This window comes from Trachymyrmex cornetzi, unplaced genomic scaffold, assembly GCF_001594075.2.
Source record: "Trachymyrmex cornetzi isolate Tcor2-1 unplaced genomic scaffold, Tcor1.1 scaffold61, whole genome shotgun sequence".
Lineage (NCBI taxonomy): Eukaryota > Metazoa > Arthropoda > Insecta > Hymenoptera > Formicidae > Trachymyrmex > Trachymyrmex cornetzi.
The window spans coordinates 1226548-1253486 of record NW_017299926.1 but is presented as its reverse complement, the minus strand read 5'-3'; the positions used below and the strand labels follow the sequence as shown (position 1 = coordinate 1253486).

The following is a 26939-nucleotide window of genomic DNA, read 5'->3' as shown; positions in this document are numbered from 1 at the left end:
CATATAATTTATATTATTTATAATAATAAGTTTGGCGTTTACAATTTGAAATCACTTTTGCTTGGAACTCTTTCAATTTTCTTTTACGTGCCAAATGTTTCGTTTCTTTTCTATGTGTTTCACTTCTTTCATCACGCGAGATTCTCTGCTGCAACCAACATAGGGTCACTGTTATCCGAAAAGACCCTTATTACTATCCTGGTTCCCGGCATTCGATGCACCGTAAAACCGTCCGTGACAGCAAAGCCGGAAAGTTACGAGCTCGGAAATAATTTGATAAAGTCCAAGACCCGGGTCGGGTCGACGGTTCGGTCAGATAAATCAGCGTAACTGGCAGGAGCGATACCTTGAAGAAGATCCCCAGGTAGTATCTCTTCTCGCCCAGCTTCAGTAAAGGCATCGTCCATCTTGAAGCCGCCAAGCTGCTACTATGTTCGTCCACGCAGTTTGGACAGTCGTCTGTAAAGAAAATGGAAAGGCAATTAATATCGATACGTATATTTAAGTCGAATAGATGATAAAAGAAATAAAATACGCGCAAATTTTTTCTCGCAATTTGATTTAACAATTCAGTCAGCTTATATATTAATATAGAAAAAAATTAGTCTTTGCGTGTTCGAAATAAAGATTTAAAGGAAAATTTGTAAGAAAGTATATATGCACATTTCCCTACCAAATAAACAACGGTTTCATTTAATGGCGAATGACTTAAGAAAGCTATTCGCAAATTCGAAATTAGTTAAAAAAATATTAAAATGTAACAGTAATTTAACTTCAATAATAATCAGTTAATAATATCTTCATACATAGGTATACATTCCTTTATAAATTTTAAAGCTTTTAAAATTTTTCAAAATAATATATTACATTTTTCAATAATAACGTTTAATAACTCAGATAACATTTATGTTATATAAAATGTCTAAAAGACGTCTTTTAGATATCTATATCTTATGTAATTCATGTTATTTGGAAAATTAAATGACATATCTTGTCTTAATATTTACATAACTTCTAACATTAATCTATAAGTTAAAATCATTATTATGCATGATTTTGATTCAGAAATTCATAACGCATCAGCTTTCTGAAAAAAAAACTGATGCGTTATAAATTGCTGAGTTCTTTTTAAATCGTAAATTAATTATTAATAATCTTGATTTATTATTAGAGTAGTCTCCTTTAAAAAATACAGCTTGAAAAATTTCTCTAAATACTTCATCTTTCTCATAGATATTCCACTACCAATAAAGTATATTGACGAGATATCTTTCTCTTCGAAAGAGATATTTATTATTTTATATTACGTCAACTATGACTTATCAAAGTATACAAAGAAATTATACAAAAAAAAGTATTATATAAAGAAATTTAACAAATCATAAATCAATAATACAAATCGAATACATTACCAAAGATAAATAGTACAAATAATAAAATTATATAGTTAATTGTAAAGTAATATAATTTTCAATTATTTATTAATATTATTTATTAAAGTATTAAACTTTTAAAATATATTAAAAATAGCAAGAATACGTAATTAATTTTCTTTTACATTTGAAAAGCGTCATCGTAAATTCTAATTATGAAATTTGTAATTATATATATATACATTTATAAAAATGTATTTTTTTTAAATAAAAGCGTTTCTGTGTGTGTGCGTGTATGTGCGAATAATACATAAATTTCCATATATAGTATTTTCATAATCTGCAGTTATAAACTTAAATATTTATATGTCACTGGAACAATAAATTCATTTAAAAAATCATATTAAACATTCCACCATAATAATGTAAATCGAATTAATTCGCATCAATCTAACTTACGTCTAATTAGAGAGGGACAGATGGTAAAGTGAAATTTCATAACGGCCTTTTCTCCGACTGCCGTTAACATCTTTTTAATCAGCAATGCATTCGGTTTCTCCTATTCGACTATATTAGGAGAACGCAGCAATTGCGACTGAGGACTTCAGCACTTGCAATTACGCAACACGGAACAGATTACACATATACGTGTGCGCACGTATTGTGCGGTTGTCTCGTTTACGTCTTTACGCACATCGTCAAATGTTAAAGCTAAATGTTATTTTTAAGTAGCTATTGGATAGAAGTACAAAAACGAAAGTCAACTGGGACAAAGTATGATTTATTTATCTTCAGTGGTATGATGATTATGCTGCCATGCGGGAATAATTGCACTATCTTTTCTGAGAAAGTATAATCATGTAAATGTCGTGGATATGAATAACGACAATAAAATTGTTGCGATATCGTAGCGTTAAAAAGTAATTTAATGCTATCTATATAAATAAATATTTAATTCTTATCACTTAATTACCAAAACAATGTGTGTATAAATTATAATCAGAAGAGTATTTTGAAGTAATATTTAAAATATAGTCGGCAATTTTTAAAGGCTTAAATATATTTTTACATAAATGTCATTGTAAATATATAATATATGTATACACTGTGTAACAGTACATAACGCTGTATTTTTCTTAATTTGCTATTACAATATTAGCAAATGCCATGAATAAATAATGTATAACAAATATGCAAAAGAATAATTCATGGGAACAAAAAATAAGCTGTCTACTTCGATAAATTTCCAGCTGAATATAAATTATGTGAAACAACAAAATCCCATAGTCGCAGCGTTGAATAAACTGAATTTCAAGCATTCCTATTCTTAACCTTGATCAAACAAGCGCGAACTATAAAGATACAAAGCATGCTTTGTGTCGCCCACATGACGCTTTCACCGGCTCACGCACTTCTCGGTCCGATGCGATCCCATTCGAAAGTTGTCTTGCAACTTGCCAAGAGATGGCTCGATGTAAAATGCAAAATGGCATTTTTGCAACGACAGCGGGCGATGATCAAAAATGATTAATAATGTTCGCGCAGCAGTAGCTGCCACGTCGGAGAATAATGCGCGCGGCCCGACACGGCGATATCGCGTTTTACGAGAATCACGGAAGTCTGTCGCCGGAGGTGTGTTGTGTGCGACGCGTAAGTGTGCGTCTACTTTATCGCGTTCTATGCAGTAAGGCTGAATTACAACGGTTACACCAACGATTGCGTAAACTGCGAATCTCGCTGTACGTCTCGTCGGCGCGACGTGGCGCGCGACGTGAAATTTTGGTAACGATTCTGTCTGTTCTGCTTACGGCACGACGACAGAATTTCTCTGACGAGGCTCGTTCGTTATAACGAGCGTGTCATGCGTGCATGCGTGCCTGCGTCGACGCTCCGTTAATTGTCGCGACAAACGAAGCGCACTTTCGCATAAGTAGCCGAGAGTGGCTTTTTTTTGCATTTTCGCGCGTGCGAGTCACTTTTTCTCATTCACTCTTTTAACTCGCTGCATTAATCTCACTGTTGTTAACAAAAATTCGTTGCTATTCTTCCCTTCGCACTTTATGGATTGTACATAAAACGCGAGATTATTGTAGCATTACCGCTACGTTGTAAGGCAAAATAGATTAGCAGTTACGTTTTTTATCGTTTATGTTACCGATAGGTTGATGATATGAAAAAAAACTAACAGCTTTTTTGTGTGATAGATGGTTGTAAAATATTGTAACACTGGAAAACAGAGATTACTTTTATAAATAAGTTATATTGATTCATAACATAATAAAATAGTACAATAAAATACGTAACAACTACATGCATTGGTTATAATAATGCAACAAATCATTTCTCTCTTTTTCTCTCTCTCTCTCTCTTTCTCCGACTGAGAAAATTTTATAGAATACTAATTTTTTTTTGTAATACGTATCTAAGACATAAATCTTGAGATTTTTGTTGAATTCTCTTTTATATCCTGGCACCTCATAAAATTTTTTAATTCCCTATATTTCCTGGAATGTTTTATTCTCACTGAAATTTTATGTTCTGAATACAAAATGATCTCTTAAATTCTTGTCGTTAAGTCTTTTAATGTAAAAAATATTATCATAAAAGTAAATCTATGAAAAACAACCATAAAACAGCGCTCGAGTTAGCTTGACTTGTCACGTAAATTGAGCAAGGTAATACGGCGAAATTGCGTCGTGCTAAAGTTCGCGACCTTTGTAAAACTAAAGAAGATAGCAAGCAGAGTAGATGACTTCTTGGTTTCATTGGCGGGCTAATTAGGCCGGCGTACTGCATATTTTAATAATCGCCTCGTTAATCTCCGCGCCGCGGCGTCAGAAAACATTTCGTCGCGTTAATATTCAGCGGACTTCTTAATAGACACCTCCGACTTTTGCTTCCTGTTCCACTTTTTGGTTTTCCACAACATCGCTTCTCGTCACACAGATTACAAGATGGAAAAAGGATAAATTGCTTCCATTAAAGAAACCATTAATGGATCTTGAGCTACCGCAACTTTTATTATTCAAGTTTTGGTACAATTATAGCTTAAATTCTCCGATATCGATGATCAGATGATGGTACATATATTTCTCATCTTAGTTATATGTATATATATTATGCGGAATTAATAGAAAAAATTGTCGATTTTAATTGTCGTAATTAACGTTAAAAACTAATCGTTAAAAAGCAGTAAAAACTATTTTTAATTTTTCAACTGTTACAAAATTCTCGGCAAAAACATACATTAATATTAATTTATGAAATTCGTATAAATTTAAATAATATTAAAAGAAAGTATTATATGTCTCGCAAAATATAATAATGGGTAATCCACTGTAACAACAATAAGAGCTGTTTTTTTTTTAATAACGTGAGAGAAAGCATAATTGTGGCGTAATTAAGTGTGCCCTGCGGTACTATAAAAAACCAGCAAAATTCGTGGGATTTAGATGACACTGTCCACGCAACTGTTTATTCTACAATGTGCGCATTCTGCTAAATCCGTTGCTCGAATTTACAAATCCACCAGCGGCCATTACTGAACTTAATATATGTCACAATGTACAAATGTCAAGCGAACTGTAATACTTGTGAAAGAATAAAATATTATAAATTCCAACAAATAAACTTTAAAATAGTGGATTTATTTATTGTAAATAAAACAAGTTAATCTTTTTAAACGTCAAGTTTTTGTATTTTGTTAAATAATTGACGGAGGAATAGAAAACATAAATTTTTAATACTTATTATGAGCAATCAATAATTAGTACAAATCTCAATATTTTACGCAATAAAATTGTTAAAGAGTAAGTCAACTCTATAAATGCATTATCAGGATTTTTAATAAATCATTAATCAATATTTATATTGGAAATTAGTCAAATAATGAACACAAAGAATAATATTGAAGAATATTAAACGTCTCAGCGCAATACAATGCTTCAATAGCGCACCAGATCAATCAAAATTAAAATTTGTTGAAAATGTAACATCCGATTACGATTATTTTGAGCTCACAATCAAGAAAATAAATGGTTCTTCGACTCTTAAAATGTCAGATTTTATCGATGGGCAAAGCCCGCACTCGTGTAGAAGAAATGACATCGTAAAATTGAATTTTACGAGTGCGATCTTATTCGCGTACAATCTCGAAAATCGCGTGAATTAAGATGACGCTATCTGCAAATTTAATTATCGTCCACAAGCTCACAAAATCGTTCGATAGTCCATTAAATTATAATCAAGGGACAAATTCTAAAAAGGTACGATAATAAAATTGCTGACAGAATCGATGACAGAATTTCGCTGATGCACAGAAAGAACGATTTTGCTGAAGTAAAAATTTAGGTAGCTACAAATCTAAAAATAATTTTGTTAGACCATCAAAATAAGTATACAGAAAACTCAAGCATGATGAGAACAATGCCATAAAAAACTTCCGAAAGACATTCTAGAAACTAGTTTGAGTATCCTATATAATTATTTTAATAGTCCAACAAATTATTTTCAGATCTGTGCCTAGCTAATACTTCAGCAAAACCGTTTTTTCTGTAGATATACAAACATGAATGTTATTTCTGTATTACTGTATTACCAATAACTTAAAACACAAAAATTATATAAGACTTGATGCACATCTTTAAGAAAATATAATAATACGATCTGTTGATCAGTTTTCAGATTGTTAATTCTGTAGATCAGGAAAAGAAATATCGAAAATCGTTGCTCAGGAAACCGCTTTTCAATAAATGCAATTGAGCTTAATTGATTGCATCCAATCGATCGGAGTTATGCGCAGTTTTTAACAGCTAATGATTAATGTGCTACTCTGAAGCAACAATATGCACGTACTGAAACGATTGGAGCTCTGTCGAACATCGCTCAGCGGTCATTTTATTATGCTCAGACATCTCGAATCATATTAAAATGACTAATGAATGAGTATCTTAATTAAGGAAACGATACCTCAAGTACATTCTAAATGAATATCAAACATAAATCAATTTCTCCGCAAAAAATGAAATTAATTATTTATCGGTATACGAGTTTAATTACGTCCTTTATCTTCTGTCTATTCGATGTTGAGTATCATGTCTTGAAATAGACGTTTTAAGTGTCTTCAGATCTTAGAACGCTTAAAGAGACGAGCATCATTCACAGTTTTAAGCATGAATAAAAGCCACTATAAAGCTTTGAGTACGTATACATAATCGTTGAGTACATACATATCTTAAATGTTTATATCATAAAGCAAAACTATTCTTGCAATTTTTTATTTAACAACTTACACTCGAGTATTAAAAATTAAAAGATTGAGATCAATAAAAATAAAAAGTCAAAAGAAATGAAACATGTAATAAACAATTTATGTTAAAATAATTTTTTGCTGTAAGTCTAGAATTGTTAAATGTATGTCTCTAGAAAAGAACTAATAAAATATGGCTATGGCAATAAAAAAAGATGATTGTCCTCAATAAAATGATCCCGTCGAACGGATCAAATATTAAGAATAACGGTGTCTCTGATCAAACTGTCACTTTTAATCGGACGTTAAAAGGACGTTTAATAGTCAGCCAATCAGATGACCGACTAAACTTCATGAGAGCGACCGACCTTCGTTCAGCGTATCCTTGACACGCTTTCGAAAAGGCAGCCGTCGCCGCCAACGCGGATCACGTTTGGCGTTTGTATTCGTCGAGGAAGATTTTGCCGAGGATGACAGACATGCCGCATGTGGGCAAAATCACGGGGGCCACGTTACGTAAATGTCCGTTATGGCGCAATGCATACTGATGGGGTGATCAAAGCGAGCAGTCACGGCCCACCGACATGCAACTGCACCCTAGAGCTGTCAATGCACAGCGGCAATACACAGTGACGCACAAGCTAAATGGCAACATATAGTGTCCAGAAAGACTATGACAGTGCGTATGATGACAATCCTCTCTACTCTTTCCACGCAAAATATTAAACCAACAATGCACACACATATGATTCGACAACTATTAATTACATTTTTTATATTTTTATCATGTCGTAATTAAATTTTAGAAAACATATTTTGCTATCAATGATGGATAGGAAAAAAAGAAGAAAAGAGATTCACAATATATTTTAGTGAGAAATTCTTTGATAAAATTGAAGTTTGCTCCTTCATAGGAAAAATGGACGCTTTATCCTAAACAGGGATAGTGTTACGCAAAGTATCGGCTTCGATAGTAGAAATATCTTTGAGACTATCGAAGTGGGTTGTCCTTTCAGTGCACTCGCGTGACTCCCAGTTCTATTATGGATCGCATACTGGTATTGCACACCGTCGAAATGGTCGTGTAGGTAGATCCAATACGATACGATCCTCCAGAATTGGTGGCCACGTTGGGAGCGACGGAGAGGACAGAAAGAAAAAGCGATGGTTTGGGTATCGTTTTCGGCAAATGGAAGAGGCAGGTTCCCACATTCGGCGATGGAAAACGGCTGCCATCGGCTGAAATTGACTCGCCGAATCGTGATGTGGAAAAGCGGATGCAGCCTCGACGCGCATCGTGATCTCGTCAAGCGTACAATCGGTATGGACAGAACGTTTCGGATTTAAAAGAATCTGCGTTTCTCTCTCTATATCTTACAAGTGTAATTCCCTCCGGCAAATCCTCCGAAGGAGACGGACACGTCCCTCTGGCACAACGTTGAATAAATTCTGAATTTATTCGTGATCTGTTTTGAAATTTGCAATTTGTTTTAAAATTTCATGCAGGTATTCTCTTGTGTCTTCCTACTATTGTTTTTATTTGTTGCGAACAATTTCTTATTTGATTGTAATTTAATAAAATATTATTCAATTAAACATATTTATAACATCAGTATTAAATAATAATTAAAAGCACTACAATATCTAATGTAAACTGCGACATGATTAATAAAAAATATAATATTAACATTAAGCATATAAAATTATATAACTTAATATTTATAATAAATATATTTCTTAATTATACATTTTTCTCATTTTTATTATGTTATATTTCATTAGATTATGTTATAGAAAATGATGTAAATTTTATATATTTTGTTTACTATTAATATTAATATCTAGTAGTTTGTTTAATATTAATATCTAGTAGTTTAAAAATAACAAATAGTCATTAATAAGAATTAGTAATTAAGCAAACTATTTTCCCTTGTAATTAGAGAATATAATATACAATAACTTTTTATTGAATATATATTATTTATATGTAACAATACAACACTTTAATATCTTTTATAATTTTCTAATAATGGAAGAGAGAGAGAAAGAAAGAGAGAAAGAGATTGAGAGAGTTCTTGTTAAAACTCATTGTCAGTTCACAAAATTTAACTTCAAATAAATGATATTAAATCAATTGTTCATCTCAATTCTTGTCTAAATTAGGACATAATGTATAACTAAAAAATCACGAAATGAAAAATTAATCTAATAATCTGACCGCAAAGTTTCCAATGAAGATACGTAAGTAACAATGAAAGAACGAAACATTTTCATAAATCGTAATAGCTTCTGCTAATACAATAATTAAATTTAAGAAAGATGTCTTTACTTAATTTAACTTTATAACATAATCATTTATCAGTAATAACAATAATATGATTTAAAATCATATGTTTAATATTTAAAGAATTCATTTAACCATTCCATTTAACTATCCAAGTAACTATTTCTGTATAACAAATAATTTAACAGTTTCCGACCTTTAGATAGATTCAAAAAATTGCATTAAGACTAAAGAAGTAGCATAGAAAAAACATTTTCTAAATTCAAAGTTACAATTTTATATTATAAAACTTTTTAGAATATCTTTAATTCAAAAATTTTTTCATGAGTAATGATCATAAATCAAATCTTAGAACTCAACGCATCAAGTGTCATAAAGTCATAAGAAATAGAAGAAGAAGAAGAAGAAGTATCATCAGTGTGTAATGACAACTTAAAAACGCCACCATTGGAAAGATACTCCCCAAGTACTTTACCCCAAATAGCGAGCTCCGTTATTACTGTTCCCGCCCATCGCCATATTTCCTTACAAGCCTTCTCTCTCAAGAGAACGGGCATCCTGGCGCTCGCGCGCCCGGAAAATGGAGTTTACGTAATTTCATCAACGGCCGAGGTGAGAGAGAAGTCGGGTGAATGCGGGGTGGAGAAGAAAATGCGACGGGGATAGAAATGCACATTGTCCCGGGAGGAGGTCGCTGGCGGTGCAGCCAGAGAAAGAGAGGAAGAGAGAAAGAGAGAAAGAGGCAACTTCGGTTCCTTTTATTACTTCGCTCGATGGAGAACCATCGCGTCAACGGAGAAATGAAGCCAATCAGCTTCATCGAAACTTTCTCTCCGGTATGTTTGCGTGGAAGTGGCACTTACGTGTTCTTTCGTCCGTCGCGCGCGGCTGACCTTTCGCGGACGCCACGCCAGGCTAATTAAACTCCATCGGAGAAAAAGCACGCGCGCGGTGGAAAAGCTCGACCCAGCTTCGTCGTCCCCATCGAGCTTTGTCGACGAGTCCTTTTTGTACAGGGTGCGATAATAAATGATGCGAGAAGAGAAGCCGCACGTCCGGCGTAACCTCGGTGACGTGAGTGGTGCAATGAGAAATTGCATCGCCAACTTGGCATCGTTCGGTTACACCTCCAGTTAACGATCTCAATGTCCCTCGAGCGTCGAGCGAGAATAACATGGATCTCCGATGTTGCAAAAAAGATAAAGGATATATCATATCGTTACGTACTTCGAAGGTAGATGATGACAAAATATTTGAACTTTTCTTCAAAGTTCTTTTTATAATCGTGTTTAATTTGCATCATACACAATTTCGTAAGTGTCTTGTGCTAATAACTTTTAAATTAAAAGCACTAATAACCATTATGTCATAAATAGCGATAAGCATTTTATAGAGAAGAGAATAACCGGTATCTACGTAGAAAGAATAATCGGTAACATTATGTCTAAAATAAACCACCAATATTTGTTCTATAAATTAACATTTATATATGTAAGTAATTATAAGGTTCCGTATGTACAAAACAATATGACAATTAAAAAGGGCATAGAACCAATCTTTAAACAAAACGTATTTAATTAAATCAAATTAAAATCTCTAGATACAAACGTTTCGACTCCGATCGGGTCATTTTCAATGTTACAAATTTTTGTCATGAATCTTAAATTACAGTTATAATCTCTTAAATGGAAATAAATATGATTAAATAAAACAATACATAAAATCGCACGCGTAATCTTGTCGTTGACATAAAAAGCGCAAGTTGTCCATTATAAATTAATTTAAGTTGCGAATAAATTCATATCTAAGAAAGAATAATAATACAATTGAAACCTCAGGTTATATATAAAGAATATTGTCTATAATAAAATAACATAAAGTCATGTACCTTGTCGGTGAAGTATAATTACACAATAATATGTCAGTGAAATGTAAAAATCCAAATATGTGTCAGTAGATATAAAAATTCAACATATGTGTCAGTAAAAAGAAAATCCATTAATGTGCTATAAAATTTTCTTTGTCACAAATGTTATAACTATAAAATATTTTGCACCGATGTACCTGACACACTCTTGATCAAGTCGAACAATGTAATGTAACGGCAGAACGTCGGGAGAGGACAAGAAAATTTATATATGTATATATAATAGAACAATAAATATAATGAGAATAATATAAATACAATGAATAATAAATTTCTGCAACCCATTTTCAAGCAATTTATTTTCTTTTCGTGCAGGTTATTTCTGAAAATTCATTTTTTGAAAATGTATTTTTCAACTGTTCTTTAGCATATTGCTGCAAAATTAAAAAATGTGAATAGAAGTATTGTTACCTTTCATATCACACACCATAAAACATTACATTTCTTTGTGGATGTGCTTTTCAGCACAAGTATATATATATATATATATAGTTTAAAGTTATATATATATCCAATCCATCAGAAATTCATTCCTGCAAACCGAGTTATTTCCGACCAGTTCTCGATAACGATTGCAACGCAGTTACTTCGTCTTCCATCTTTCTCCCGGTTATGTCACAAATTCGATATCATTTTACGGTCGTCGCCGACGTCCCACGGGACTTTAATGTTTCATTTCGCTCGGGGCTGTCTTTATGTGCGGCTATTCAAGCGTTCGTCTTTATAGATTCGAAATAAGAATTATAAATAAAATAAATAATTAATTATAAAATTGAAATTATCTCCACGGAAAGAACATTCTGGTTTTACGAAAGTATCTAAAAATTAGCTACAGATATAGATATAAAAATAATTCTGATCACAAAAATAATGTATCCTCTAACTGGTTGTTAGAATATTAATATTTTTTAAAGCACTATTTACCATACTTGAGATTTTTACTCAAGTATTTTAATGTTCAACAAAATTATTTTCAAATGTGTATCTAACTAAATTTTTAGATACATTAGCAAAATCATTCTTTCCGTGTTCAAACATATTACGCAAATTAGCGATGAATTTGAAAAAAAAAGTTTATTTAGCCACATATTATTTAAATACAAATTTTATGCAAACCAATTTGTTTGCATAAAACAAATTTTCTTCACAACTTTATCCATTTTCAAAACTTAGCAATATATATTTTACAAATTATTGTTACAACATCAAGATATTTAATTAGATATCAAGATATCTAATTCTTTGGAAATAATTTATTTCTCTTATTCATTTGTTAAATTTGATTAAAAACAAATTTCTTTTTCTAAACGAAGAGCCACAATGTGACAGCCCTGTTCTTGCTGCAATGCATTTTGTCATGCACTTTTTTTAGAAACGTACATCTGTGTGTATTTATGTTAGAATAACCCACGATCGCGAGATGTGTTCGAAATAGCATCTGAACGTGACGAGAACACGTGGATGGCCACGTGAAATCGATGCAGAACGTCAAGCAGATCAATAAGAGGCGCTGTGAAATGTGAGTAGACGTTCTTCACCGCATTCTCTTTCCATTTGAACTTCTTTCTCGCGCAATTCTACCCGATATAACCTTTCCTTTTTACTCATCTTAAGTAAAAAGGTCACAATAACAATTTCACAAGTACTCAATAATAAAAAAGAACCATCTCATTATGATCATAAGCCACGCTTATTAAAATACAATAAATTACTTCTTGTCATTCGTGTGGTTACAAGAATGATCAGATAATAAATAATAATAGTTACATGCGTTGATTAATTTATTTAAAAGCAGAATTATCTAATTTATTTAAATTAGTATCTATATTATTGTGTGGTTAGTTAATTAAATAATAAATATGTTAATTCAAATTATATTGTATATGTAAACATATCTGCCACTTGGATAAAATAGAATTTATAATTAAACCATTGCATTTGCTCGATTTTTTCTAAGCTTTTCAATTTATTAAATAATATATAGTTTCTATTCCAATAAAATATGTAAGTATTTACTAAATACACAAGTTGAAATATTTCTTTCAACGTTTCTTTTCAAATTAATAGCACGAATATAATAATTAATAACTATTACGAGATACATATAATAGCATCAACAAAATGCAGCATATTCTGGCGCATATGAAATAACACGTGACTAGGATGACGCTCGCAGCAACGCCATTTAAGAGCATATTTCGGCTGTTGTAAGCGGTCGGAAGCAGATTATGTTATCCTATTGTCAGACGTATAATCATATTTCACGTGGCAAAGCGCACACTGTTGACGGCGTAATTAAACTGTGATAAATTCAACGTACGCCATTAGATAATGAGTGCGCCAGCTGGACGTAACGTGGGGCCGTTTAGGCGCGTTCGTTTCGTAATTAATCCAGTAAACGCAATAATGCGTTCCGCGGTGAATTTTCCCATAATGGATCCACCACCGCAAGATTATCTGCCGGAACAAATAATCATTGCAAAACGATTGCTAGTAATTGACAAACGCGAAGTATCTGCTTTGATATCACGCGCTTCTCGATTACGAAAAATGAGAGGATGACCAATCGCTAATAATTCAACTGGAATAGATGCATATGCATCGATCCTGATTAGCATGAAAACAATACACATAAAACGCTGAGAAATTCTGACATCGTTTTATTTCTAATTAATTTCTCGCAAGAGAGAGAGAGAGAGATGACGTCCATGAGAAACAATTTCAAACAAGCGATATTTCGAAACCTTCAGTATTTATATATATTTAACTAATTGAATATTTAATATAATAATTAACAGAATTAAAGAGAAGAAATATTTTAATTTTAATAAATATATTGTATATATTTAGAGAGTCTTACAAATTTAATGTATCAATTCTTTTATTTTCAATCGTAAATCAACAATTATTTGTCTAACATAATGTAATTAGGGAAAAGATGATCTAAAAATTTCATAAGTTAATAATGCTTTATTTAGAAAACCAAGATTCATTAAAACATCAGAAAAGATTGTCATTGAAGGCACACAACGTTGCTAAAGTTACGCCCCATTTGCATCTGCATTTTAATGCACGCTACAATTTGCATTTTCGCAAACGGCAAGGTGCGACGATTTCGCAGTGGTCTGTTCAATACGGTCGGGCGACGTTATCTAATTTCGGTTTTGTTTTACCGCGGCCGACCGCAGATCGAGCACGCCGATGCGTCCGGCAGCATTGCAGCAAAGATCGAGCTTTCCTCTTGAAACCGCAATCAGGAGCACGTACACTTATGCAAGTGCCCCGTAATACTCTCACCATCTGGAATTCCAGTGCGATAAAACAAAAAGCATCGTTTGAACGTCTAACGGCACTGGCTCCGTTAACAGCGTCGCAAGTTAATGCAATTGACAGATAAAGCTACGAGCTTAATCGGAATTTAGTTTTTAGGATAGGTATAGCGAGTTCTGTTACATTGATTTTTCTTTTTGACAAAAAATAGCTATTCACTTTAATAGTACTTTTGTATTGTATACACTAAGAAAAATGGTCTGGTTGGATTAAACAGTAATTCTGGTGGAAAATGGACGAATCAGAATTTTCTGGTTATGTCTATTAGAATTCTAGTTAAGATAACTAGAATTCTGATTAATATAATTATTCTGGTAAAAATAAGAATTCTAGTAGATTTTACTAGAAATATAGTATCAACCAGAATTCCGGTTATCTCAACTAGAATTCTAATAAATTTAATCAGAAATTTCTGATTCGTCCATTTTCAACCAGAAATTTTTTTCAGTGTACCTAACGTTTAATAACTTCTTTATTTTTATGCGAATAGTTGCAGTATAATTCTCTTTAAAATCAGTATTTGATATACAATTATTTTGTTTTTCAAAGTTTTAAAACAATTAAAGTGAATAAATGTCAGGTGTAAAGAATTTTAATTGTTCAGTCATAAGAAAATGTAAGTCATATATAGATAGATTGCAATATGTCATGTGTTAGATCGTAAACTGCTAAGTAAACGTAATTGCATTGATATAAGATTTCTTGCTACTTCAATAATTTTTTAAATATAAATAGAATGTTGCTTTCAGTCGCGACAACTTTGCTCGTTAAAAAATTGAATTCCTTTAAGCGTGACAATGTTGTAGTAAAGAGCAAGAGTCTTTGAGATAATGTGCCGGAATATAACTCATTAGCCTAAGTTTCAGCAAGGAAATATTGCTAAGAGATAACGTACGAGAAACAGGAGAGTTGAGTGAAATCTTCTTTATGAGTCATAACAATAATTAGAAATGTTCCTTTCGCATTACGGTATGAAGCGCAGCACGAAACTTCATATACCTAGCTTCTTGATGATAAAAGTGAAATTAATTTAAAGGATTTATTTAAATAAAAAAACATAAATGTTCTTAGAACTTAAAAATTAAACAAAGTACATAATCTCTTTTACAATAAATTTGCACAAAAATTTTTGTATAATTTAACATTTTTTCAATATTACATAAGTCTTGTTTAAACTCCTTGTAAATAACGCTCTTGATAAAAAAAGATTCATTACTATATTATCTGCATCCGTATAAAAATATCTTTTTAAGCCTTGTAACGCATTCATTTTTCGTTTTACTTGCAAACATGATCTTATTTTTTCACATTTGACTAAAAAAAGTTACGTCCTCAATCGAGTATATAAACAATGTGAAGAAATATAAGATTCTCATCATATTACCGACTTCTGATCAAACTCATTGGGAAATTAGTCTTTTCAAGCGTGACGCGGACGTGTGGCAACTCTCGAGCCTTTCGTGTGAGATAAGGCTCCAGGATATGCGTCGTTAGCCCGGGAGCCAGTAGAGGAGGAAACATTCGCGGGAAGAATATTGCGGTATAGAGGTGAGAGAGACAGAAAGAACGGCATACCGAGCTCCGCACAAGTGCAACGCCTCGCATAGAGCGAGCGGAGAGAGTATCTCGTGTCGTGCTGCACTTCCGCTCCGTGAAGTAAATCGTGTGCATTGCAGTGCAACGGACCAACGGCGGCTGAGCGTAACGCGAGGCGAACCACCGGCACGTAAGATTATGAAATTCGATAGAATAACGTCATTGTGTTAGCTCCTTAATTGCTGCAGTGTAAATTCCACAGCGAGAACATTCGTACGAAATGGGCATTCCCATGGCACGAATAGTCTCGATAAAACACGCCAACGATCCACAAAAAAGCAAGATTAATTCGTGCCAGTAATAACAATGTTATTAAAGGAATAATGGCCTAATCTCCTTTGAGTTAATTAAAATAAATAAAAAAAATTACATTTTGTTATTTTTAACTTCCGTATTGTGTCACAATATAAATTAATCATTTATTTCGAGATATAGAGGAAAGCCCCCTATTATGAGATAGGCGCCTAATATGAGATAACGGCGTTTCTGCTAAACTAATAAACGCTATCTATTGGTTCCATCATGAATTTATTGCTCTTGGATTGAAAACTATTTAGTGGAAAATTAATTATTAGATCGTGCCTGTAGTCGTTGCAAAAAAAGATTTTAGAATTTGGATGTCTTCAAGTTTCGTTGAGATGAGCTTTTAATCTTGTTTATTACTTAATAAGTAAATATTTGACAATAAATTCTTCATGTGGTGATAGAGTAAGATCGTACTAATAGAAAAATACGTGACATGTTAAATTGCTTAATTATAGAAGTTAGATTTGATGATCGTAAAACCGTAAGGTGTGGAAATCATAATATGAAATACCTAGGGTATTTCTAATATTAAATAACCTATATTCCTATGTCATAGTGAAAATCGTTGCTGAAATATAAATGTTATTGTACAATAATAAAAAGGACAATCGAAATAAACATCGAACGCCTGTTTCTGCGATGCTTGGTTCCAACTACCTGAAGACGAGTCAGCTAGGTACAATGCATCGCATACTTATTTTGCACATGCACTGGCTGCGTTTATTTGTATTTTAGAAATAAATACAAAATTAAATACAGTTTTTTAATTGCAATACTGATGTATTTTGCGTTTTATTATCGATTTCTCAGGACATCTCATATTAAGAGCACAATTTTTTGACTTTGCGATTTGCTCACTTTTTACATTTCTTTAATTTATAAAAAAAATAAAATTTGAATTAAATTTTACATAACATTATCTTAAAGCTTATTAAATTCCCTTCAAAATGACCTGTTATTTTTTAAAATTCTGCTTATAGATTTCTAGCATTTACCCAAAATAAACTTAGTATCTCATAATAGGGGTCTTTCTTCTATATAATTACTTTCAAAGTAAATAACGTTCATATCAACGTGTGCATTTAGTAAATAATAAACTAAATTTGAGTTGAATTTAATACATTGAATTCTTAAGTTAAATCATTTAACTCCATTATTTTACTTAAATTAACGACATATTGAGTAGGAACAGTGGCGATCTATAGAAATGATGAAAAATAACTCAAATTGGGTGTTATTTGACATTATTAATGTAGTAATATGATAATAGAGCAAAGTGCATGCTTTATTAAGAATTCAAAAGTTTTAAGATGATTGTTAAAATAGCTGTTAGGTAAAAGATAGTGTATATTTATACGTTGCTATCACGTAGCATTGATCTATAAAGGTACTGAAAGAAAATGAGACTGAAGAAAAAGAATAATGATCAATATCGCCTTGAGGCGATATTGATCATTGACTATGTTTTCAAGAATAGTAAACTAATTGTGATCACGGTCAGTAGAAAGATGGAACAAGTCTATGAAGATGAAGAGGTCACTTTCGAAATTCAAGCAAAAATTCAATAAAGAGAGTGTGTGACCTACATATACGTTTCCGAATTCCTATCTCCTGACCAAGATGTTTCATCAACTCTGAATTAAATTTGTTTTTTATCAATCATAAATCGAACGAATATATAAATAGTGTATAAAATTTTATAAAATTATAGCTAAAAACATATGTTACACAAAAATTACGAATATTAAAATTATTGTTTGATTTTAAAATATATTAATGTTATTTATATTGTGCACAAACAAATTATTTTAAATTATTAATATATTAAATGATTTATCTTTTTTTCTACACGCTTATATACGATATATTACGTATGATATATCTCATATTTTATTGCTATTCTTCTATACAATTACGGATAACTTCATATTTTGCATAAAATATATACAAATATAATTAATACGTTCCATATATAAATATAATCGATATTTGAGAGAAAACAAGTTTAACGAAATTAAAAGTAAATTATTCCAGATTAAGCGAAAGTGCTACGGAAATGACGGAAGAAACGAGTTCTAGAATCGGTGAAAGTGAACCGAAGAAAAAGTTGAGAGTTAAAAAAGAGTTAATTGAGGTACCGGATGCGAGCATGGTTAGTCTGACGAAATATATCATACATAGGTATGCGTAACGATAATGTAATAGCTTCATTGATCAGACTGGAGTTTGATAGTACGTTGTACGTTGGTAATTATACGAAAAAGACTATAATGACATTATAGTAACGACAACATCATTGTAAGCGTGTAAACATAATTTACATCGTTATTATAAACAAGCGAGTGCTTCATGAAGATATAAGTATATGTATTTAATTCTAAAGAGATTGCATTAAATAATTCGCTAAAAAGTATAAAAAGTACTAAATATATTACTGTTTTATTTGCAACAAGCAAAAAGCATGTGTCTATTTTTAAACTATTCTAAATTTATATTTTGTAAATATAGAGATTACGTGTTACAATATTATGTAAAGTTATGCAAAGCTTTGCAGTATTCAATCTTTATTTTTTGCATATACCATAGCAGTAACATAATGAATCTTGATCGGACAGCAGCAGTTCATAATAAATGCATGACGTAAATACATTTTGCCATACCCCTGTTTTGACATTTCAAAAAGCGCGAGGCAAAACATGAATTCTCATCGTTGAATCACAGAGAGATCGATTCATTTCCAGGATTACAATTACGGGGCAGAACTACTCGCCGAAATCATCGACAAGCCGTCGAAACCAGATCACACCGCGTCATATCCACCACACACTACTCGATCCTCCACTCGGCGAAGCCGTAACACCGGATGCCAATCGAGAAAAACAAGTAGTCCACATACCGCTGAGTTTGCCAGGAATGGCGTGCAACGATCCCACGAAGAGGATCGACGACAAGAGTAACCATATCCTCGTGGCCATGTCGTCTTGGATGTTGTCACCGCAAAATTGTTCTAACAGTTGTGTCCGATCCGCAGAATCTTCTCGTCTGAGGACAAGACCTCATGTAATCCCGGTCGATCGATCGGCGTCCTTGACGCGCGCGTCGAAATCGAGAGATCAACGATGTTGAATCTCCAGCAGCTAGCAGGAGAATGTCGTCTGACCACGTGTACTCGCGAATTTCTCGAGGATCGCGAGAAAGAGTTACGGCACATCGGTTATATCGGTAGAATGTCACGCAGATCGACTCCCGACCGAGAAGCCAAGTTCTCTTTTACTGTAAATCCTGTCCTTGTGTAGTGCGGTCGCGTATTGGTATGCGAGTTTGATGAAATCTCGCTAGGGTCGCCATCGAGAATTCGGGTCGAGATCAGATACCACCTGACACCCATTGTGTCAGTGAAAGGTAAAGATAGATAGATTTTGGACGCAAAGTTCTTAACAGTAACTCCTTTGCGAGAGAGAAAACAATTTAAATTTAAACTATTAATTGCGATTTTACAATTCTATTAATCCTAATATTATAATTTATTTGCATGATCAAACGTTGCCTACCTACAGTAGTTTTTGGTATTCAAAGTACTTTGAGAAAAGAGTCTGCAGCAATATTGCATGCATAATTTGAAATTAGTTATTAAATCTACTTTCGAAAAATAAATTAAGCGAAATATTCATAAAATTGCAAACACGAGTATTCATTATTTACGTAATTAGGTTATGAAGTCACTCTTTTATAAATAGATTATAAAAAATCAAGAAATTTAAAATGTTTCTGAAGTTTATATAAAATTAAAATGTCTAGAATACATTTTTCCTATTCTTTGCGAATTTTTAATTGAATTTGTACAATCTGATGGAAATTTATGCAATGTCAAGGAACGAAGAATAGAATTTATTCAACATTTTCAATCAACAAGCAAATTTTCTTACAAATTATTAACTTGCTTTGTCAGACACAAACTGACATAGCGTGGGTTCGTTGCAAGGTGCCCAAGTGCATCGTCAATTATGTATTGTGTAAAATGTATATCTAAGTTCAACCTTCCTCCACTTTCCACATATCAACACCGATGCACCGTCCTTCTTCCGGTATGCACTCATACAATATATAGCGCGCGTCTAGGGGTGTGTCTATGCTTAATAGAGTATGTCGACTAGAGAGTTGCAAACAAAAGTTGCATACACACGCAAATAAATTAGTGTGCTTTCTCGTAAAATGATGAAAGTTAAGCGAAGCTAAATTTTGTAAAATATTTATACGCGCACGCGTAAATATTTTTCTTTTAACGTTTCGTCTTATTAATTTTAACGTACTTTTAACATCTCGTTTTGAACCAAATTATTTCAATAGTCAATATAAAAACAATTAATAACAATAACATTTTTATAAATATAAATTTTAGTATGCAACAAAAAAGAATAAAACTAAGTATAAGCATATTCAGGCCTATGACGGTCAAAACTAGATCTTTTTTGCCTAAATAATTCCCAGTGAATTATCTATATCCTGTATATGTACATGCATATATATCATATTTTTGTAGTTATTCAAACTGCGCGCCGAAATTTTTTCCGGACTTTATCTAACCCAATTAAACTACTGCAATAATATCACAAGTTAAATTAAATTGACAATGTGCTGAAAACCTTAAATAAATTTATTATTGCAGTAGTTTAATTGCGTTAGATAAAGTTCGGAAAAAATTTCGGCGCGCAGTTTGAATAACTACAAAAAAAATTCACTGGGAATTATTTAGGCAAAAAAGATCTAGCTTTGACCGTCATAGGCCTGAAAAAAGAATAAGACTTGCTGGTATTCCTGTTAATTACATTCAGTATTTGTTTTATTAATAATTTTCTTTCTTTTTCTTATCTATTGTGTTATATTACGTACAGATTTGCACATACGTGTATTCATTAGTAAATCCCTACCGCCTACAACGTGCTCTAATTTCGCCGTTCTCACACATGAGCGAAGCAATAAGATTAAGAGATTAATTATCGTAATTTAACGTTTATTTTATTTTTTCGACTACTTTAATCAGCGTAGGAGGGAATTTCCCTGGAAAATCTTCCGAAGTAAACAACGATAAACTGAGCATTGGCAGGCCCTAATATTCGCCTTTTCAATTAGATTCTAAACTGGCCGACCTTCACTCATACTCCATTCGAACACGAGACGAATATCCTCGATCAGTATATTTTGGTCTGCATGCTCGGGAAAGGTACGTGTCGTCAACGAAGGTCGCCAGAACTTGTCGACTGAAATTTTGATACCAGTAAACGTTCGCGAGAAGATTTTCTCCGTGATGCGTTGATTTTGAAAATATAATATTCTAATAAATTTATAATGTATATGATTATCTGTAGTTTGAGATAATTCAATGATTTTGTCGTATCTATTGTTATGAATTTTCAATTACGTATTACGATATGTTCGGAGTTAACATCCTTCGACAACAAATATACTATATTTCAACAATATTTAATTATAGCTACAAAAATTTTTATTCTTTCAAATTCGAGAGTTATTTAACATACACAATTAAAAAGTTTTAATAAATTAAGTATCGAGGATACTATCTATAAAAAAATAATAAAGCTTTAATGTTATTTTACTTCAACAGATTCGAGTAATAAGTCTTTTAAGTCTTTAATTCAATAGAGTAATGAATCTTTTAAGTCTCTAATTATCGCGATACTTAATATTGAAAGCTATGAATTTGAAAAATACATCTTAAATTTATTATGAAACCTGCTAACGAAAGAATATTAGATAACCATTCGGATAGTCATCTGAATTTATCATTTATAGACAGAGTTTATAGAATTTCACGAAACAGATATTCGTTTATAAAACTCATATCAACTTTTTAATATTCGTTATATTACACGAATGAATAATCTCAGATAATTAAAAAGCCGTAGCTACGTGAATTGATTAGAATTTGAGAAATGTTGCAAATTGATTCTTTTGAGAGAAGATTCATCGATTTAATTTCCTTTTCACGATACAAACGAATCGCCTTTCACCAAATTATACATCAAATTTCTCAACTTGCCCAACCAATACACGAAAAAATATGAATGATGTCGCTTTCGATTTCTCGATCTCTAAAAAAATTTCTTCCTCTTTCTTTCCTGTTTTCCAGATTTTCGAAAGGTACTTTACTCGGGTAAAACTCTCAAGAAATCGTGTTTAAAGGTTCGACGGAATCCCAATCAAAAGTAGATTTTTCCGATCATTTGGGAAAGAGAATTTTACACGTTGTACACTATACATACATAATTAACTATATAAGTTTTGTTTAAATATATACAATTGAATATACGAAAAACTAATTTTTTCTGAAACCAAACAATCAAAAATATTTTTTTGTTTAAATACAAATTCTGATGTAATACTTTGGTTTTTTCTGGTGGACGTGACAGCATTAATCTGTACATATACGTATCGGAGCACGTATACGTTGCTGTACGATCTCAATCCCCAATATAATACGTGACCAATCTCCTATTCTGAATAAAAATTCACATTGTAAATCTTGGAATTTCAAATTTCTCTGATAAATTGCAACTTATTTTACATTTTCTGAAGAAAATATAGAAATAAAAATAATTAATTTCGAAGAATGAATATTAATTCATAAGAAAATATCTTTTCTATTTTTCTAATTTCTCAAGAGAAACTTTATTTTAAGCCATTATCATCTCCTCTGCAAATGCTTCTTTTCATCGTACGCATAGTTAACTCTTAATCAAACGTTAGACGCAAAATTGCTAGAGTACGGTGTTATCTTTTAACGCAGAACGCCGTGAAATGTGTGCTTTATGAGTCTTCCAGTACGCGAGAGTGGCGACGATATTTTCAACCCGATTATTGCAAAGACTGCAACGGCGACATTGTCACTATCCCTGTCGCTCACATTGGGTGTGGCGTTGTGAATTTCTTCCAGCTGAAATGACGGAAAGCGGAGATCCTGTCGGACTGAATTCTTGTCACAGAGGGGCCATAATTTCTTCGTCATAAAAGAGATGGCAGGCAGTTTTTTGCGAGGAAAACTTACAGAAATACGGAAATATTCCTTCGACGCAATTCTTCTCTTTCCGAGTTTTACTTCCTCTCTCACTTTCTCTCGTTTATTTCATGTTATATAAAGTTTTTTATTCTTGCAAATTTAAAAATAAGATTACCATTGTGTGTGTGTGTGTGTATTAACAACGGTGGAGTATTAACAATATAGTGTTCTAAACTAAAAAGAAAGTCAATTTAATAGTTGAATGTTCCAAGTTCAGAACATTAATTTACAATAGAAAAATTAAAGAACATTTACAAGTAAATTGTAATCAAAATGTCAACCGTCATTTCTACATTATTCTATTAAATGGTTTTTTCGCTACAAAAGAATTATTTTCTTTTGAAAATTCAATTATCCAAATAATCGTCTATCAGTTTCAATAATCATCAGACATAAAATTGCGTTAAATCATGATGATAACGATTTAGATTGGAGATCTTCAAGTTGCAATAAATCTACCGTAAAATCAAGTGCTTCGATCTCTAATCCGTGGAGTGCAATTCACTATCCTTCGGGAGCTCATCGTAGCCGCAACCAGGGCATCGCATTGCCCCGATCGAAAAACGACATCACTGAGCGACATTTACACATGTGATCGGCGCCGATCACGTTTCGTATCACATGTACGAACGGATATAACATCATCGAAATCTACGAGGATTGACAGGAAATATACGCGGGGATTGACGCTCCGACGAATTATTCATGAGAAGAGATTTGTACTGAGATTATTCCACGACATCTACGCGACACCGTGCTATCGAGAATCCTATTTCTGTACTTTCGATCGAGAAAGGGGCACCAGTCGAGGAATAAATCAAGCCTGCGGGAATAACGATAAATCATTCGTGTAAGGCGTGCCTAGCAAAAGAAGTCATTGATTGGATGAGTCAACTGGAGAGAGGCTACTTAATAATTTCAGTGAAAATGTGAATGTTAAAGTTATAAGTCGTTGACGCGTTAAGAAGATCATATTAACCATCGGCATGCAAAACATCGGCATAAATAAGACGTACATGCTAATAACTATGTTGCAATCGCAGGGATTATCCGACTTGGACGTAAATTGCGGGGTAAATCTAGCTTCTGGTATTAAATTTACATTCGGATATTATTATTACGTATTAATACGTACAGTGAGAAAAAATATAGTCAATTTTAATAAATATTTGGTTCAATACTGCCAACTATAAACATTTACTTACAGTAAATAAATATTTGTTTAGTAAAAAAAATGATTGTTAAATCAAATTAACATTTCTTGTATTAAATAAATATATCTTTATATTTAATAAATATTTAGTTGGCAGTATTCAACTCTAAATATTTATTAAAATTGACTATATTATTTTTCAGTGTACTATATATTTGCGAATATTATATGATATATATATGATATATATATATATATATATATATATATATACACACATATGTGAAATAAAAGTTTAAAATTATTTTTTTAGATATATATATATATGTATATATCTATATATACATTTATTATGCTTTGTTATCTCTACTTGTAAGATACGTAGAGAAAAAATAAAAACATGTATAATATACAATCGGAGTGTAAGCTATCGATTAAGGTATACTTTAATTCAATCGAGACAACCGTTATTGATATCCGATAATCTCGATCTCTCCGGTTCGCGTAAAGTAGACACGGCAGTGTCGCTGCGCTTTGGCTTAGTGCCGAGACACTACCAGTGTCTCCAGATTTCGAAAAATGTGCTTTATTCATAGTAGTTGGGAAACCAAAATTAATTGATTTATTATAAACTTACATTAATATTAGTTAATAAGAGTTAAAAATTTTAATTAAAAATTTTTTGTAACACTGCTGATTAAAAAGATTTAAGTGTTGTGCAAATTTAGAATCTCTAAAGTTACCCATTACAAATTATTTTTAATTATATATTTGAGTAAAACTTGACACTAATTTTCAATGTTCATTCATAATATATGGCTCTCTACATCATCCTTTCTATAAAGTAGTTTTAATAACGTCATTATCCTAAAAAAAAAAATTAAGAAAAGTATTTCTTAAAGCCTCGAACAAAGTTTGCGAAACGGTAGGATACTTTAACGATCTGCTGTCTCTCGAATTTTCACTATTCAATACTTTAATGCCGTCACGTAATCAATCGTTTGCAGTGCGAGGCGAAAGAGCCCGCGGGATACTTTCGCAATGTGTTTTGCTGAGTGAACATATGTAGAAATGTAGGTCTCGGTCACGTTATCAAAATCAAATCAACAAGGTCTGAAATAAATTTCAAGAATGGCAAAGTCGCAGAACTTTTTTTATTTTTCTCTCAGATAGAATAAACACATGATTTTTTAAATCTAAATCGTCATAACTTTTCATATATAATTTTTTATCTACCTTATTTTCGAAATATATTCGATACATAAAGGTGCATCAAGCTCCTTAAATAATTTACATTTAAGATATTAGTCATCATTAAAATACTTTTTCTCGATATTTCAATTAAAAAAGTCATTTATTAATTGATAAAATATCGTTTATCAATAACAGTAAATAAAACACAAATATATCCTTAGTATAAATGATGTAATATTTCAAGCAAAAAAAAATAAAAGTGATGGTTTAATTATACTAAAACGTACGTATTAATAGGATCTATATAAATAAATCTGCGAAGAAACTTGTAAGTACAATAAGACAAAGTACTATTTTTTTTTTATTTTATTAGGAAACTTACACATGAAGAATTCAAGATTACTTTTCCGGTGCATTGTCGGCCTTAAATGCGTGTTTGTCGCGTAACAGGCTCTCGTTACACGCCAGCCGCAACGATTGCAATGCGGGCTTTATGCACTTGCTGGACCACGCGGGCACACACGTGCAATCGCGTGCACACGCGGCGTCACGTGCAGAAGCATGCGCGAGGCATGCACGTCTGTACATGAGGCAAAGAGGTACGACTGCAGAAAATGAAAGTTGAGATTCCACGGCGTGTTGTTTCGTAACCAGGGTCACGCTTAGAAAGGCGACGCTTAGTATTTAAGCTCCTAATATTGTGTGTGTTGTGTGTGTGTGTGTGTATGTGTTGCTACTTCGACAAATCTATATTAGACATAAACAACCCCTTATTATAGAATCCTCAAGGCAAATACTTTTTGAAAATTTTTCTGCTCATCGCGTTTGTGCATTAATAATTGTTGAAAAAAAATTACGATTTCAAGTTTAGCGACACCGATAATATTGAAGCGAATAATTTTAAAAGCATGATATTTCCAGCAAACTTTAAATGTTAAAGCGACATTTACGTGACATTAATTAATATATCCTTGCACATATTTATTCTTATTTTGAAGTATTTACTTAAAACTTCACACTACTCTATATAGAATATAAATTTATAAATGAATGCTCTTTTCTAAATGAAAATCAATAACTTAAAATTATTCAGATAAATATTGTGATAGAAAGGAGTTATTAATAATATTAAAAAGTTTATAATAAAGTTTATATTTTATGAAGTAAAGTAAAATATTAATGTTCAAGATATTCATATATTCGTAAATTTTTACTTAAATTAAATTTATTTAAATTAAACTTGAAAATAATTCATTAAAATAAACGATTTTTACAAGGTTGAAGGAAAAAGTGTGAAAGGGGAAAGAAAAAGACGTTTCTCAATTTAAAACCCACATATTGTACGCTCATCCGTTCAAGGTTGACTAAGTCGATTGGACAATTTTATTGGATATCGTAGAAATTTTATTGCTTAAATCAATATTAAAAGGCGTTTCAAGGTTCAAGGTTGTCA

General features: G+C 32.1%; 1 protein-coding gene across 2 annotated transcripts in view; it reads right to left on the bottom strand.

Annotated features, from left to right (window-relative positions):
- The window catches only part of LOC108766740 (C-type lectin 37Db), a 48161-nt gene that overhangs the window by 6083 nt on the left and 15139 nt on the right, over positions 1–26939 (bottom strand). Inside the window, exons 1-2 of one of the 2 annotated variants that reach the window (XM_018516241.1) lie at positions 18961–19183; positions 347–459 (exon numbers count right to left, since the gene is read on the bottom strand). In XM_018516241.1, the coding sequence (XP_018371743.1) occupies positions 347–459; positions 18961–19039 (192 nt within the window). In that variant the 5' untranslated portion in view covers positions 19040–19183. Of the gene's footprint in view, positions 1–346; positions 460–18960; positions 19184–26939 lie in introns of those variants that run through there. The other variant, XM_018516239.1, reaches the window with a different exon arrangement.